This window comes from Seriola dumerili, unplaced genomic scaffold (assembly GCF_002260705.1).
Source record: "Seriola dumerili isolate Sdu_G_001 unplaced genomic scaffold, Sdu_1.0 BDQW01000127.1, whole genome shotgun sequence".
NCBI lineage: Eukaryota > Metazoa > Chordata > Actinopteri > Carangiformes > Carangidae > Seriola > Seriola dumerili.
The window spans coordinates 683,777-699,215 of NW_019174382.1; the positions used below are offsets into that span (position 1 = coordinate 683,777).

At 46.1% G+C, this 15,439-nt stretch overlaps 1 protein-coding gene across 1 annotated transcript; it reads left to right on the forward strand.

Annotated features, from left to right (window-relative positions):
• Positions 1-289: 289 nt before the first annotated feature.
• On the forward strand, positions 290-14,876 carry znf318 (zinc finger protein 318). Its single transcript, XM_022748639.1, has 11 exons — positions 290-1,435; positions 2,330-2,439; positions 2,534-3,167; positions 3,572-4,826; positions 5,036-5,142; positions 5,268-5,340; positions 6,036-6,361; positions 7,776-7,967; positions 8,174-8,267; positions 8,872-8,990; positions 10,190-14,876. Exons 1-11 carry the CDS (start codon positions 1,178-1,180, stop codon positions 12,833-12,835), a joined length of 5,814 nt encoding a protein of 1,937 aa, XP_022604360.1. The 5' UTR covers positions 290-1,177; the 3' UTR covers positions 12,836-14,876.
• Positions 14,877-15,439: the final 563 nt, after the last annotated feature.

The window sequence follows — 15,439 nt, forward strand, 5'->3', positions numbered from 1 at the left end:
AAACTTCAAAACGTCTGATATTCTGTGAATGACGCTCAAAGATTTTCCAGCTGTTGAAAACTTCACATCACAAACTGACAATTAAACCGAACCCTTATGAAAACAGTTCACGTCAGTAAAGACACCACGGAGGTTTGTGTGTTGACAGAGTGGAGGAGAGGTTCTCAAGCTTGGGATCGGAGCCTCACGTGTGGCCGCTTGACAAACACAAGGTCACAGATGATTTCTCAAACATGTCAATTTTATTTATTCAATGTATTTGTAAAATATATTCACCATTTTGAAGGGAACCATTTTTTAGCAAAGAAAACATCTGATATTTTATAAATGTTTGTGAGTACTTCAATTTTTGTAGAATAAAGTTGAAAATGTTTTGTTGTAACTATTGTTCAGTCTTTCTCAGCTGAAGTCAATTTAAACATGATAAGTATTAACCTGAAACTAATCTAAAATGAATTTATCTGAGATTACTTTGAATTCTAGCTGGATTGAATAATTTTGTTCTAAACCAGCTAAAAAATATATTATTTGTTGAAGCCATGAATAATGTTATGCTCTTCCACCACATTGGATTTAAAACAGAATATTAGGTTCACAGGTGGTAAAATTAAGATTACAGAATTTAATAACTTTATTTTATTTATCCAACTTCAAGATCATACAAACAAAGTGAAAATCATGAGGAAATTTAAAATGAATCCAAACTTCAGAGATATCTGGAACAAACTCGACCATTTAGACCAAATCTAACTTTAAAACTTTAAAATCCTCAGAGGATGATCCAACGTGTCAGTGCAGCAGAAACCCTCCGACATCAGAACCAGACCTTCAGACCCAAACACTCACTGACTTTCCAACAACTGTTAACAGTCACACAGAGACTCTGGTCCAGGGGCCACTGACCCTCTGAACATGTGTTATACCGTGTTGTTCCTGCAGGGGGCACCAGCTCGTTCAGTCCTGTCTGTTTATTTCTGACAGTAGAAGAAGAAGTGGTCCGTATGCATGCACAGAGCATCGCGCTGGAAATCAGTTTGTTTTGTTTTATATATCAGATATCTGAGCAGTAGGTTCATACAGACAGTGAACTGCCTGCAGGTCTCTGGTTTGCACTGAATAAACGCTGGAAACATCCGCTGGTTGACCGCGGGGAGGCGGAGAATCTCTGCGGGAGGAGATGTACCGTGGTCGGCCTCCGCCGAGAGGAGGCTACCCGCCGCCCTTCGAAGGCCGAGGACCGCGGCCTCCGAGGCCCTACCCGGCACCGGACTACAGAGACGACAGGAGCCGGCCCAGGCCTCCTTACCACCACGGCTACCACGACCATGCTCCCCCGGACTCCTACCGCCGCTCCCCGCCGCGCAGGAGGTACCCTTCCCCCGGGTCAGGGAATCACCGAGGCGGGGAGTACTGGGCCGGTGGTCCGCCGAGAGAGGTGGGTCAGCCGGTCTAAAAACAGGGTCTGATTAAAATGAACCGGATGTATTTTATTGGTGTTAAACTTTCTGCATAATGCATCATAGTTGCAGTCCGCTGACGTCATTCTCTCTGTGAGCATCGTTTATTATCTGAAAACCAAACTCCATTAAGAAAACTGGCAGTTTATCACACCGTGTTTCTACTGTGATAACTGTGGAGCTTATTATTAAATGTTCCTCACATTTACCTGAGTTAACTGTCGATAACTTGAATCCATATAAGTTTCATTTTACTGCCTAAATATCTGTCCCGTTTTAAGTTTCTAAACTCTAGTACACCGTGCTAGCTAACGCTCAGCTAGCACGGAAAACAGATTATTAAAGTCGGTGTTTCGCGGTGACAGATGCTCGTTCGCGGTTTTTAAAGTTGCCGATTTAAAGAAAACTTTGATCTTTTTTTAAAGGTGTTGTAATAATGTTGGGTGACTTTTTTTTATGGGATTATTTAATTGTCAGTTATGAACGGAGTTCGTCTGTGGTTCTCATCAATGAACAATCACGGACCTACTTCCGGCTTCGATAATAACAAAGGTCATTTCCGGGGTTGTGTTTGTAATATAATTGACCAAGTTACAGACACTTTACTTTATAATTGACAGTTTATCTTTTTTATTAAATTCAATGTGTTCGTTTTTTTTTTTTTTTTTAATTTAATTTCAATTTAAATTAATTTAATAGTGGTGTAGCTGAGGTGACACCAACCTGAACCATCAAGAAGGTGCTGCAGGGAACATCATTTTATCATTTCTTAATGATTTAATGATTTATTTTAATGTTGTTGTGGTAGGTTCATGAAATCGTGTTTGTTGCAAGTTTGATTTTTTAAATTTTTTAAATGATATTTGTTGCAGAGATCTCCGTCACCACGTGGGGCCATTCCCCTCGACCATAATCTGGTCATCACTGTTGGCAATGATATGACTGGAACATCTGGCCCCGCCCCTTCACGGCATCATGACAGGTACACGTGAAAACACCAACTCTACCTGCTAAATTCAGATCCTGTTGGTCTCTGGTTTTAATTTCAGTCACCTGACGCTGGTCTTTCCTCACAGAGAGTATCCTGCCCGACCTGAGTACGAGCGGAGCCGGAGCAGGGGCCGGAGTCGAGACCGCAGTCTGGACCGGAGCCGGGCTAAGAGTCGGGGTCGGAGCAAGAGCCGGCCCCGCAGCCAGAGCCGGAGCCCGGACAGGAGCCGGGCCAAGAGTCGGGGACGGAGCAAGAGCCGGAGTCCGGATCGGAGCCGGGCCAAGAGTCGGGGCCGGAGTAAGAGCCGGAGTCTGGACCGGAGCCGGGCCAAGAGTCGGGGACGCAGCAAGAGCCGGAGTCCAGACAGGAGCCGGGCCAAGAGTCGGGGCCGGAGCAAGAGCCGGGCGAGGAGCAAGAGTCGCCCCCGCAGCAGGTCTAGATCTAAGTCCAGGTCCAGATCTAGATCCAGGGGGAGAAGCCGGGGGCGGAGCTTCAGCAAAGTGGCGAGTCACGCCCGCAGTAAGAGCAGACAGAGGAGCCGCAGCGCTAGCAGCAGCTCGAGCTCGAGCAGCGGAAATGACAGCGATGAGAAATCCAGGAAGGAGTTTAAAGAGCTGAAGATGGCACGACGCAGAAAGGAGCTGGAGGAGATGCTGAGTCTGCCGACCAAATCCATCCTGAAGAAACGCAACGACTCCGAGGACTCGCCGTCGCTACGGGTACGACGAAAAATAGACTCACTGCTGCTGCCTCAATCAGCCAATAACAAATCAATGTTCAACAAAAGAACGAAGATTTAAAATGTCTAAACACAAGAAACCAGAAGTTTGTAGAAAAGTTTGTTTACATCCTGAAAAATCAGAGTAAAGACGGAGTCGAGTCGATCAGTTTGTCTTCGTTTGTGTTTTACTAAAGTAGAAACTTTGGAGGACAGTCCAAGGAGACGGTCCACAGCTGTGCAGAGACTCACATCTGTCTGTGTCTCCAGTTTCAGTCTCTTTGTGTTTGATGAAGTTTGAAGCTGTAACTTTAATCAGCTGAGATGAATCTTTAACCCTGTAAATGCTGATGAACTGTGGTACAGAGGCGTCACTCCTCTCTGTTTCTCTGTGCTGTGTTTCAGAGCATCGACTCTCCCAGAGCTCTGGAGGGCTCCAACTTCTCCCATGTGGCCGACCAGCTGCTGCTGGCGGTGAAAGGCATGGAGCCTCACACGGTGGCGTCCATGCTGTCGGAGCTCCGGTCCGACCCGCAGATGGCTAACCGCGCTGGCCTCGACGCCGAGATCAAAGAGATCCTGAACCTGCTGGGGGAGGCGGGGTCGGCGCACAAGGCTCAGACGACGAAGGCAATGGACGACATCGACGACGAGGAGAAGTTCCTGTACGGAGACTCTGAGGAGCCCAAACCTCCGCCGGCGTCCGAGCCGGTCCGACATCATGGCCTGGATCTGTACGGAGACGTGACGGAGGAGGTGCTGTACGGAGACTACCCCCCTCCCAAAGCCGTGATTGGTCAGACCTACGGCCTCCCTCCGGGGGCCTCGCCTCACCTCCCCGCCTCTTCCTCCATGGGGGAGGTGGACACGAGGTACGTGAGCCGGCCCACCATCAGCCCGGACCAGAAGATCACGGTCCAGGTGCCGAACCCCGCCTTCCCGCCCGGCACGGAGCCGCTGGAGGAGAGCGAGCGCCAGGCGCTGGAGGAGTACGAGAAGATCCAGGACCTGCTGAAGACCATCGGCCTGGACCTGGGCGTCGCAGAGATCACCAAGATGGCCGCCAGGACCAAGGAGCGTCTCCACGGAAACAAGCCGCCTCCGAAGACACCCACACGGTGCAGACGGTACTCCTCCGGCAGCTCCGACGGCAGTCGGGGCCGCAGGAGGCGGAGCCACAGTGGCAGCTCCAGCAGCAGCAGCAGCAGCAGGAGTCGCAGCAGGGGGGGGAGCAGGGGGGGCACCCAGAGGAGCAGCTGGAGCAGCGACGACAGCTGCAAGAAATCAGCTCCGCCCAAATCCCACAAAGACAGAGACGTGAAGGAGACGAAGGTGGAGCGGAGCGATGCCGCACCACCACTGCACAAAGAGCCGCCGCCACACCTCCCGCCACAGACCCCCAACCCCAACAACCTCCCCCCTCACCCCGGGGTGCCCATACCCACCTACCCCCCCGCACAGGTCCATGGCATGATGGCCCCGAACTACCCCCCGCCGGGTTACGGCCAGTTCGGAAACTACCTGCCCTACATGCCCCAGCAGTGGCCGCCCATGTACCCGCCCCCTCGCATGACCTTGCCCCCCCAGACCGACGAGTTCCCCCCCACTCTGCCGTACAAACAGCCCTACAACAAACCACCCCCTGAGCTGGGGGTCAAAGGTCAGTCTGATCAGGATGATTGATGATAAAAGGAATATTCCACTTTTTATAAAGTGATTCCTGCTGGTTGAAGAGTTTATTTCTGTCTGAGATCTGAATGTTGATGGTGTCGTGTGTGTGTGTGTGTGTGTGTGTGTGTGTGTGTTTACAGTATATTCATACATATCTGGGGTTTGGGTTGTAAAACTGATTCCTGGTCGTCTCTGTAGCTTTGGTGAAATCGTGTGTTCAGGACGGAGAGAAGGGAATCTCTAAGATCAGCATCCACGACAGGAAAGTGTCTGAGGAGCAGAACAACGAGAGCCAGAAACAAAAGGTTTGACACCTGGAGCATCACAGTGAAACAGACCGAACCTCCAGGTAAAGCAGGTACCTGTCGACAGGTGAGCTCAACCCGACTGTTTCTGTGTTCAGGTTCTGGAGGAGAGAGAGAAGCTGAAGCAGGAGAGAGAGATCAGGATGAAGAAGAAGGAGTATCTGATGAAGGAGCTGGAGAGACTCAGGAAGCAACAAGGTGAGTTCATGTTGTTGACTCCTCCTCCCTCCACCTGTCCCTGTCCACTCAGGTGGTTTAGGTTTATGTGCCCAGGTCTCAGAAACATCTGTCTCTGTCTCTATGGGACGGTTTCTGAAAGAGTCACCCTCGCTGATCACTTTGTTTGGAACGCCTCTGAAACTCTGGTTCCTCATGGATCCACCTGATGTTGAAACTTTCCATGTTGACGTGATGCATCACATCACTTCAGTCATGCTGCCAAGTTCACAGGTTCACCATCACACCTTTATGTTCACGAGTTAAATTCATAGTAAATTAAAATAATTTTTTTTCTTTCTTTTGTTTTCACTGTAACAAAAACAAACCGAACTGTGAATTCAAAACCAACAGATGTGCTGAAATGTGAGTTTAGTGGAAGATGAGATCGATCAGATATCTGTGATATTTTTTAGTTGAAGAAAACAGGCCTTGGTGAGTTTAGTAACCTGGTGTCAACAGGACCAATAAACTGCAGCGCCAAACTCTTCTTTCTCCGGGTTCAGGTGGAGGAAAGAAAGAGACGTCCAGTCTTTGGTGGCTGAGGAATAATTCTTGATTAGCAGAGACATAAATCTGTGTATCATCTGCATAATGTGACCCAGGAGTCTGAGAACTGACCCCTGAGGGACTCCACACCCGACTGTTGATACAAACATCCTGTGTTGTTTTTCCAGGCGAGCTCCTGAGGAAGAAGCGCCGGGAGAAGGGGGGCCACAAAGACCCCCTGCTGCAGGAGATCAGCCACCTGCAGGAGGAGGTCATGACCCAGATCTCCAACCTCCGCAAAGAGCATGAGTCCGCCGAGAAGAAACGCAATGAGATCGACAAGGTGGCGCTCATCCTCGGCCTCAGCCCGTCCGACCGGCCCCGCAGGGCCAGCAAACCCGCTGAGGACCAGGAGAGCGAGACGCCATCAACAGTTGTGTCATCAGAGAAGAAGAAACAGGAGGCGGAGAGGAGTCCTGAGGAGCAGCAGGCGTCCAGCAGCTCCACGTCAAAGGTACAAACACCTGCAGAGGAGGTAACACTGATACAGAAAGTATTACTGTTGTTCATAGCTAGGGAACATTACTCTAATATAACCATGAATTTATCAGTATTTATTCATTTATTTACTTTAATAAAACCAGATTTTACAGTTGATTGTTTTTAGATTTTAAAAATGTACGTGAATATCATGAAGAAAAAAACTTTATTAATTAGTTTAGTTCAGCTGATTTCAGGTGTCAGATATGATCCATTTATTTAATTATGATGGAAACAGACCAGATTAAAATCATCTGTTACTGTAAGAAGCAGCTGCTTTAACAAACAGGACGTTTACTAACCTCATGAAGTTTATTTATATGGACAAAATTTTCATCTGTCAACGTCTGAACTCGATGCTTCTTTATTATTTTAGTCACTTCATGTTTGTGGTTTATTGTTGTTGTTTGTTGTCGTCCGGTCAGCTCAGAATCCGCTGAAACACGTCACACGAGTGTCGAGTCTGAAATGATAACAGCGGCGGTTTCATTTCCTCAGAACAACTACAGTTATTAATTCTGTCGCTCCTACTTTGACATTTCTTCAACCTGCCGTCAGTGAAACTCAAAATGTCCTGAACACAAGTTTCACACCAGTATCTCTGTCGGTGGGGGGAGGGGGGGGGCTTTTAATGTGAAACATCTGTGCAGGAAGTGTTGAGTTTAATTGATGAAAGCTTCATGTTTATTAAGAAAAAACAGCAAAATACAAACATTTATTTTCCCTGGAAACTTTAAATGTCCAGCTCTCAGTGATTCAGAGCAGCTACTGGATCATCTCTCACCTTTAACCAAAAACTTCTCTTTGTGCTCGTTGTAATAAATCCATTTTACATTTTACACATCATGCAGCTCTGACTGAAGCACAACAGGTAACAACTGCACACACAACATGTGGCTGAGGAAACGGGCAAAGATCCATCAGTGGATTTTAAGAATCGATGTTTGATCATTCAAGTAAAAATCACGAGTCTATTCATTCAGTAAATGTTGGAAACGACAAGATTGTTGGATCTTGTCCTGAACGTAGATAGATGTTCGTGTTCCTTGTGTGTTTGATGTTAACAGAAAGTTTTATTTAGAAAGTAAAACGGGTGAATTTAGACTTTGTGTATTTGTTCGTTCTTTAAGATCTCGAAGGTAAATGAAGCGTAAACTTTAAAGCCAGTTAGACGTTGTTATCGGTATCATATAAAAGCGTCGGCCGCATTTTCTCTCAAAACACACGTTGACCTTGCGGCTGGAATCTCTGACGGTAAGAAACTTTTTCATTTCCAGATTTTGTGGAGCTGAGTTTTAAAGCTGGAGCTCGTTTCTGTCTGACTGAATCCTGACTGCTGAGCTTTCCCTGCCGCATTGACTCTCCTCCATCTTTTTTTCTTCTAGCAGACCTCAGCGGCGGCGCCGTCATTGTCGAGAGCGTCCCCCGTCAAGCCGCCGGTCAGCGCCCCTCCTCCGACGCCGCCCCCGGAGCCGTTTGAATACTATGACGCAGGAAACCACTGGTGCAAAAACTGTAACGTCACCTCTGGTTCCATGTTTGATTTTTTCACGCACTTGCACAGCAAAACGCACCGAAAGGTTTGTTCACTGCTGCTGCTTTTATTTTTCACAACAATTTCAAAAATATCTTTGTGTATAAATGTCAACTTTTAATTCCTTTAAGATCCTTTTATAAATTTAATTGATCACATTTCTTGTTTTGGAAAGAGTCGGTTTGATATTCACACCTGGACGCACCTTCGTGTATGTGTTCCTGTTACATCACTTCTCTTTCCTTGTCTCAGACTCTGGACCCGTACGACCGGCCCTGGGCCTCCACTCCCACCAAAATCATCAAGAACATGCTGCCGGAAGAGAAACTGACAAAACCGGCTAAAGGTACTCGAGCTGCACATTCATCATGTCCCTGAAAACTCATCGTAATGCTGCTTCTTCTTCCTATGACCCTGATGTGTGAGCTGCTGAATGTTGTTAGCCGTCTTCTGCTTCCAGGTGGAGCTCAGTCTGGATCTCTGCTGCAGTTTCTGTGTCTCTTAATAAAAGCTAACAGAGTGACAAAGACTGGGACCAGAGGAGACTTCCTGCTGTCCACACCTCTGATGTCAATTCATTTGTTTTCATGTGTCATCCTCAAACAAAGGCAGCTGTGAATGTAACGACCTGCGGTAACCTTTGGGAAAGTGCTGTAGCTGCTTGGTGCAGGTTCTTCTGCTCGCCGCCCCCCAAACGTTTGTCTTAATGCTCCCGTTTCCACAGTAACCGTGATGTCACTGAGCAGCTACAACACTTTCCCACCTGTTACCTCTCAACTCTTCACCATCCATTTATTTATTTACATATGTGATAATCAGCTGTCACCTGTCTGACCCTCTCCTGTCCTGACAGGTACTGAACATGGAGACGTCCACCAGGTAAACATGATTGACAGTTTATTTTATCTCCGCCTGTGGGTTTAAGCTGTGGTTCGTGTGTTTTGCTGCAGGGTCGGAGTTCCTGCTGCCCGTCAGAGGATTCTTCTGTCTGCTGTGTAAAGAGTTTTACGGAGACGCCATCTGTGCTGAAGAGCACGTCACCACGCATGCTCACAACGAGAAGTACAAGGTATTTGATGTGGCGATGAAGAACCAACACAAACACACAAAGATTTCACACACCACCACCTGCGGCCAGGTGAAGGAGGTGTTAAAGGGGCAGTTGACCCAAATTACCAAAGGAAAAAACATATTTCTCCAGTTTGATAGTTTTTGTTTTGTCCAGGTTTCAGCCTCCATCCAAGTACAATGGAAATAAAAAAGATTTAGCTTTAAATAATGACAAAACTAAACAGCAGCGTGTGTTGAAGAAACTATCGAAGATCCAAATAAAGATGGACGTCGCCTCTGTGACATCACTCACAGGTTTCTGAAGCTCAGAGTGAGCTGATCCACCGTCACCATCTTGGCAGTGTCTGACTCCGCCCCTAACTCACAGCTAATACAAAAATGATCAAAAAGGAGGGGCGTGTGTGGAGCCAAAACTTCGGTGAATGCCGGTTTTGCCCACCTGTCACCCACCTGTTACTCAAAGAAGCCATGCCCACAGTCCTCCATAACTTTAGTCCTTAATAAAATGTAAACAGGTGAGTTATATAAACAGGTGTCATGAAGGAGGAAATCAGCTCTAGAGACCAAAACAGTTTCTGTACCAGGCTGTAAACATGTTGATTTCTGCTGTAAAGTTGGACATTTTAACATGGGAGTCAATGGGGACTGACTCACTGTCAGGAACTATTTATTACTACTATATTATTGTGGGTGGGCCACCAGTTGATGGAGACAGAATGTGGTGAAGTTAGAGCTGTCCACCGTGCTGCATTCACATCATCAGGGAACTCCAGACTTTTGAGCGACTGGAGAGTTTGTGTGTTAGGGTTCAGATACTAAGACAATATAGGATGTCCATTAAGTTTGGGTTTAATAGACAGGTTTCCTGTTTAGAAACAACTGAGGACAGGTGTGCAGAAGTGGGATAGAGAACATGTTTCCACTATCTCATTTTAGATTTAGGTAGAAAGCAGACCCCAACCAGTACTGGACTTCTGACACCAATACTAATATTAATATTTGTGTTTTTTAAACAGTGGTGACACATGTATTTTACACTGTAATATGACCCCAAACATCTTTTACTTTTATTTTCTTTTACTGTTGCTGTTATGTATTGTAGAGGCTCAGCTTTAATTGGAAGAGTTTGTATGTCAGGCTGTTCATATGTTTTCTTAATGGTTTCTTGTCTCTCTGTTTTGATGCCACATTCACCAGAAACAAATGTACGAGAATCCACTGTATGAACAGAGGAGGAACCTGGACCGTCAGGCAGGACTGTCTTCAGAGACGAGTGGCAAGAAACGCAAACACGAGGACGACGAGAAAGGTGGCAAAGACAAGGATGAAAAGAGCAAACACAAAAAGGAGAAAAAGGACAAGGAGAAAAAGAAGGAAGATGATGATGCTTCTCAGAAAGAGGAGAAGTCTAAAGTTAAAAAGGAGGATGGGGAGGAAAGGCTGAAGCATAGCAAGATGGGGGAGGATAGTAAAAGTGTCAAAAGCATGGAAGAGGAGCGGCCTTCGTACAGCAAGAAAGATGAGGATGAAAATTGTAAATACAGCAAAAAGGATGATAAGTACCGCTACAGTAAAGAGGACGAAGAGAGGGGCGACCGATACAAATACAGCAGAGACGAGGAGTATCGGTACCGATATCGCAGAGATGATGATGACAGATATGATGACCGCCCTAAATATGGCCCGAGAAATGACGAGGACAAGTATAAATACAGTAAATATTCAGAATTCAGATCCAAATATGACAGAGAACGAGATGAAGGGAAACCTAAGGCTGAGAGGGAAGGTTTTAAAAAGCCTGACCCAGGCAAACCAACAGGGAAACCAGAGGTCATCAAGCCTGAACCTCCGCCCAAGCCCTATGACCCTCCCAAAGTCCTTTGTGGGCCCAGTCCGGCCATGAGGGCCAAGCTCCGCAAACAGAGCCTGGAAGCTGGAAAGCCAGTTCCTGCGCTGCCGACCACTTCATTTGGAAAGTTCACGTGGAAGAAGAAGGAAAACATGTTGGCGAAGGTGGCTGAGAAAGTGGCCGCTGAGTTCATCAAGGAAGACGAAGCCGCTGCAAGCCAGCAGCAGCCAGTCTCTGTGGAGGATTCTTTTGCAAAGTCAATGGCTGTTGCTAAGGAGATCGCCCATAAGCTGGGGGGCCAGCACAACATGCCTCCTTCTCCCTGGGTGTCCAATGGTGCCAACCGGGGAAGGATCAGGCCCAATCTCCCAGCACCTGCTGCAGTCCTGAGGAAAACAACCATGATGGGTAAACCTGCGCCTCTGAATACCTTCCTCTCTATCAGACCCCAAAACACAAGTTTAATATCCCCAACGCTTTCTGACGGTCTCACAAAGGCTCTAAATGCTCAGAACGCACTGTTGGAAACAAAACCTGTGCCTCCAGTTGGTGGACCTGAACCGTGTGAGGCTATGCCTACCCCGGCAGTGTCTAGACCAGGGCCTTCAGAGGCTAAACCTCCACCGCTGGCATCTAGACCTGCACCATATGAAGTGAAACCTTCGCCACCAATGTCTAGACCAGAGCCATTTGAGGCTAAACCTCCACCGCCAGTGTCCAGACTTGCACCATTTGAGGTTAAACCTGCTCCTCCGGTGTCTAGACCAGAGCCATTTCAGGCCAAACCTCCACCACCAGTGTCCAGACTTGCACCAATAGAGGTTAAACCTGCACCACCAGTTTCTAATCCAGCCTCAGATGAGGTAAAGCCTATACCATCTGAGGCTAAGCCTGCAGCCTCAGAAGGAAAACCTCTGCCATCTGTGGCTAAACCCACACAACCAGCAATGATAAAGATAGTGTCTGATGTTGCAGCTCCTGGCGTCCCGGAGAGTGAGCAGACCCGTACAGTGTTTGTCAAACCTCCCCCTTTCATGAACATGAGTGAGGGAGCTCAGAAGTCTGAGAAAATAAAGAGTAACCTGGCTGCGGCCAAAGCCCAGGAATTATTCGGCATCTTCTACAGCAGCACAAGCCAGTCAGGTTCCTCTTCAATCACCAAACCAGCAACAGACTCCAGTAGTAGTTCCAATAAAAGTACACCTCCAGCCCCGCAAGCACCAAAACCCCAACTTCACCCTCCAGCCCAAACCCAAACCCAAACCCAAACCCAATCCCAATCCCAACCTCCAACTCAGGTCCACACAGCTCCACAACCAGACTCAAAGAGTCCCCCATCAACTCCACAATCCCATTCAGAAATTCAAATAGCTTCAGTTTGGTCCATGCAGTCTACCCCAGCTCCAACCCCTGAAACGACTTCACAGACAGTTCAACCAAAACTGACTCAGCAAGCTCAGTCAGTGGTTCAGAGTGAACCCCAAAACCAGTCCTCGACTTCTAAACTGGAATCCCATATCACCCCACAAACTGAGCCAGAACCAACACCTGAAACTCAGTGCCAGCCCAAACTTCCTCTTCAAATCCAAACAGAGCCACAATCCAAACCCCAACCAGACCAGGGCACTCAGTCTCATCTTGACACAGCTCCGGAACCTGAACCCAAACCGGGCCCCAAAACAAGAGGCAAGACAACTCCAACAAAGAAAGCATCCCCTGCTGCCCGCCCTGTCCGACAAACTCGATCCCAAACCAGATACCAGACCCGGCGGCAGCAGCAACAGCAAAACCAGTCGGAGCCAGAATCTGACATGACTTCAGGGGATTCTGAATCAGCAGCTTCAGACCCAAAGGGACTAGACACGTCAGACCCTGGTTCTGGGTCACTGCAAGAAGAAGGGGGCTCTCAGGAGATGGAGATCACCCCTGAAACGCTGGGCCTCCCCCCTGACATGACCTCGTTGGACTTTGAGTACGATTTTAACTTTGAGTAGGAGCTGACCCAACTGTGTGGTGGGAAGGCAGCTGGAAAAGGGCAAGAGAGAGACTCGCGCTGACAGACTTGAGACTTTTAAAAAAACTGACCTTCACCTGTTCAAAAGACCAGGCTGACATTTTCTGAAACCCTCGTCTTCAGAGTCGGATCTTTCAGACGGATAAAGGTTTCATCTCTCTTGATCCAGCACAGAAACAGGTCCTGGATCTGTTCAGCCTCCTTTTACAGGATCAGGCTGGTGGTGTTATTTTATCTTTTCAGTATCATCAGCAAATTCCTGAAGATAAAAACCCAACACTTAATCTATCCTGCTAACAAGTACTATCTGTGATGTAGTTGAATAATTGATCAACAGAAAACTGATTGTTAACAATTTTTTCAAGCAGAAATGTTAAATATTTTCTGCTTGTGTTTCTTTTTTCTTGTATAATAGAAAATGTAATATATTTTGGTTTTGGACTGTTGAAGAATTTAAAGATGTCACATTGGATTTTGGGGAACCGTTGCAGTCCTTCTCGACTGGTCTCCAAAAACACACAGGAGCCTGTTTGGTTGTTTTACTGTCGGTAGCTGATTTATTCCTCATAAACTGGTGCAAAGACAGAAGACTGAAACCAAACATGTTCTTATAATCAGTTTGTTTGTCTGAGTCAATGAGGTTCTTCACAGTAAACTAAATCATAATGACAGAATAGCTCATCCAGAGCAACAGTTTGCTTCTTAGCTGTATTTCATGGCTTTTGGACAGTGGAGCTCTGGCAGGGAGGCAAAGGCTACTGGCACTATATGGTCATAAATATGTGGACACATCTGTCCCATACTTGTGTTCCTTTAGTTTAGTGGTTCCAAGATAAATGGAAGGCAGGGATTCCTGAGACCTGCAGGTCTGGACTGGAAGGGTTGGAAGACATTTAGCCATGTAGGAAATTAGAAAAATATGAAGTCCTATACACAGAGTTCGGTTTATTTTCCAGACTTTTCTCTTAAACTTTGCTTTTCCTTTTTTATCTTTTGGGCGTCTTGAACTGATTCAAACGAAACAATCTGAGGAGAAAGTCACTGTTTCATCAAACTGCTCAAAACAAACAGACAAGTTAAATAAAAAAGGGAACCACTGATCTAAAGATTCTTGAGACAATGATCAGCACAAGAAAAAACACTTGCTACATAAAATTAGATGTGTTTTTCAGACATTCCTCTAAATGTTAATTACAGGATAGTCTTTCCTCTTTAAAGTTACTCAAATAATCGCTGTATGTATGTTGAGTGGGTTATAATCCATAAACAGAAGGAACCTTTGCTTCATTATCACAAGCCAGAAGGTTTGGGAACCACCCTTTGTTCCAATGAAGGGAAATCCTAATGAAACATTAGGAGATATCATCTTCAGGTATGATGAAGGCGGTAGTGTTCTGCTCCTCCTATTAGCAGGATGAATTCAGTGTTGGTTTTTGCTCTTCAGGGGAATTCTTGTTCATAAAAACAACATAAACTAACTCTGAGATGAAACTGATCTGTTGTTGTCTGGCTCTGGAGGACAGGGTTTCCTAAAATGTGGGACTGCTCCTTGTAAAGTTCACAGTGCTGTCTCTGTCACGATTTCACAGATGAATCTCTTCCTGAAGGTAACGTACTGTAAACCGTTGGTAGTTCCTCTTGTTGTCTGTTGGAGTTTAGACTCACTCAGTTTTCCTGTGTAGACCAATGACACATTCGCACAGTTCAGCCGGTGAAATGAAACTCGTAGCATGGACCAATAAGGAGCTCGGGTGGTTTCAGACCGGCAGCAGTGTTCACATGTTGACTGAAGATCCAGGATCCGGTTCCTATGATTCTGCGTCAGGTTTTCTCCCCTTGTTTGTGTTAGAGGCACTGATCTGAGGTCAGTGTCTCTGGGTCAGAATAGAATCAAACTGCTCGACTTGTAAAATCTGTTGCTTTACGTAAAGTTTTAATAAAAGTTAGTGGAGAAAAAACAGGCAGAAGGTCTGTGTCGTGATTATTCACAGAATATTCAGCAGTGACTGAAGGACGGAGGATCATGGATCAACCCGATTTTTACTAAACATTAATTTAGTTAATTCAGAAAACGTTATGTCTTTTAAGACCACATTTCCTCTCATGAAGAGGTTTACATCGTTTACTGCATGTTCACAAGAGACTGGGTCTATTCTAAAACCTCAAACGTGGAATAACTACATGCTTGTATTGTTTTTTTACATTTCCAACCATGTTTTACAGCAGCCGAGGAAGAATCAACCAGGACAAAAGGTAAAAATAAAATATATGAAATGTTAAGTCCAAAGTTTTAAAAAATATTCAGACCTCAAGTCAAAACTACGAAAGACTTTGTTTTAATTTTGATGGTTTGTCAAAAAGTCATTTTTACTTATGTGAGAATTTTTATTTGGTCATTTGACGTTTCATCAATGTTTTTTTTCCTGACGGGCTCCTGTAGTTCACTGATTTGACCGATACCCCTCACCCTCCAAAATAAAAGAGAGGTTGGTATTTCTAAAGATTCCCATAATGACATTAGTCTGTGCTGATCAATTGGATGAGTCAGAGAAAATTAAAATATCTGTTGTTTGGTCACTTTGTG

What these genes read in the sequence shown, in the direction of transcription:
- znf318 (XM_022748639.1), top strand. Translation starts at nt 1,178, where the DNA reads ATGTACCGTGGTCGGCCTCCGCCGAGAGGAGGCTACCCGCCGCCCTTC. An exon ending in CCTTCACGGCATCATGACAG is followed by an intron (nt 2,440 to 2,533) that starts GTACACGTGAAA and finishes CTTTCCTCACAG; the next exon opens with AGAGTATCCTGCCCGACCTG. An exon ending in ACTGACAAAACCGGCTAAAG is followed by an intron (nt 8,268 to 8,871) that starts GTACTCGAGCTG and finishes GTTTTGCTGCAG; the next exon opens with GGTCGGAGTTCCTGCTGCCC.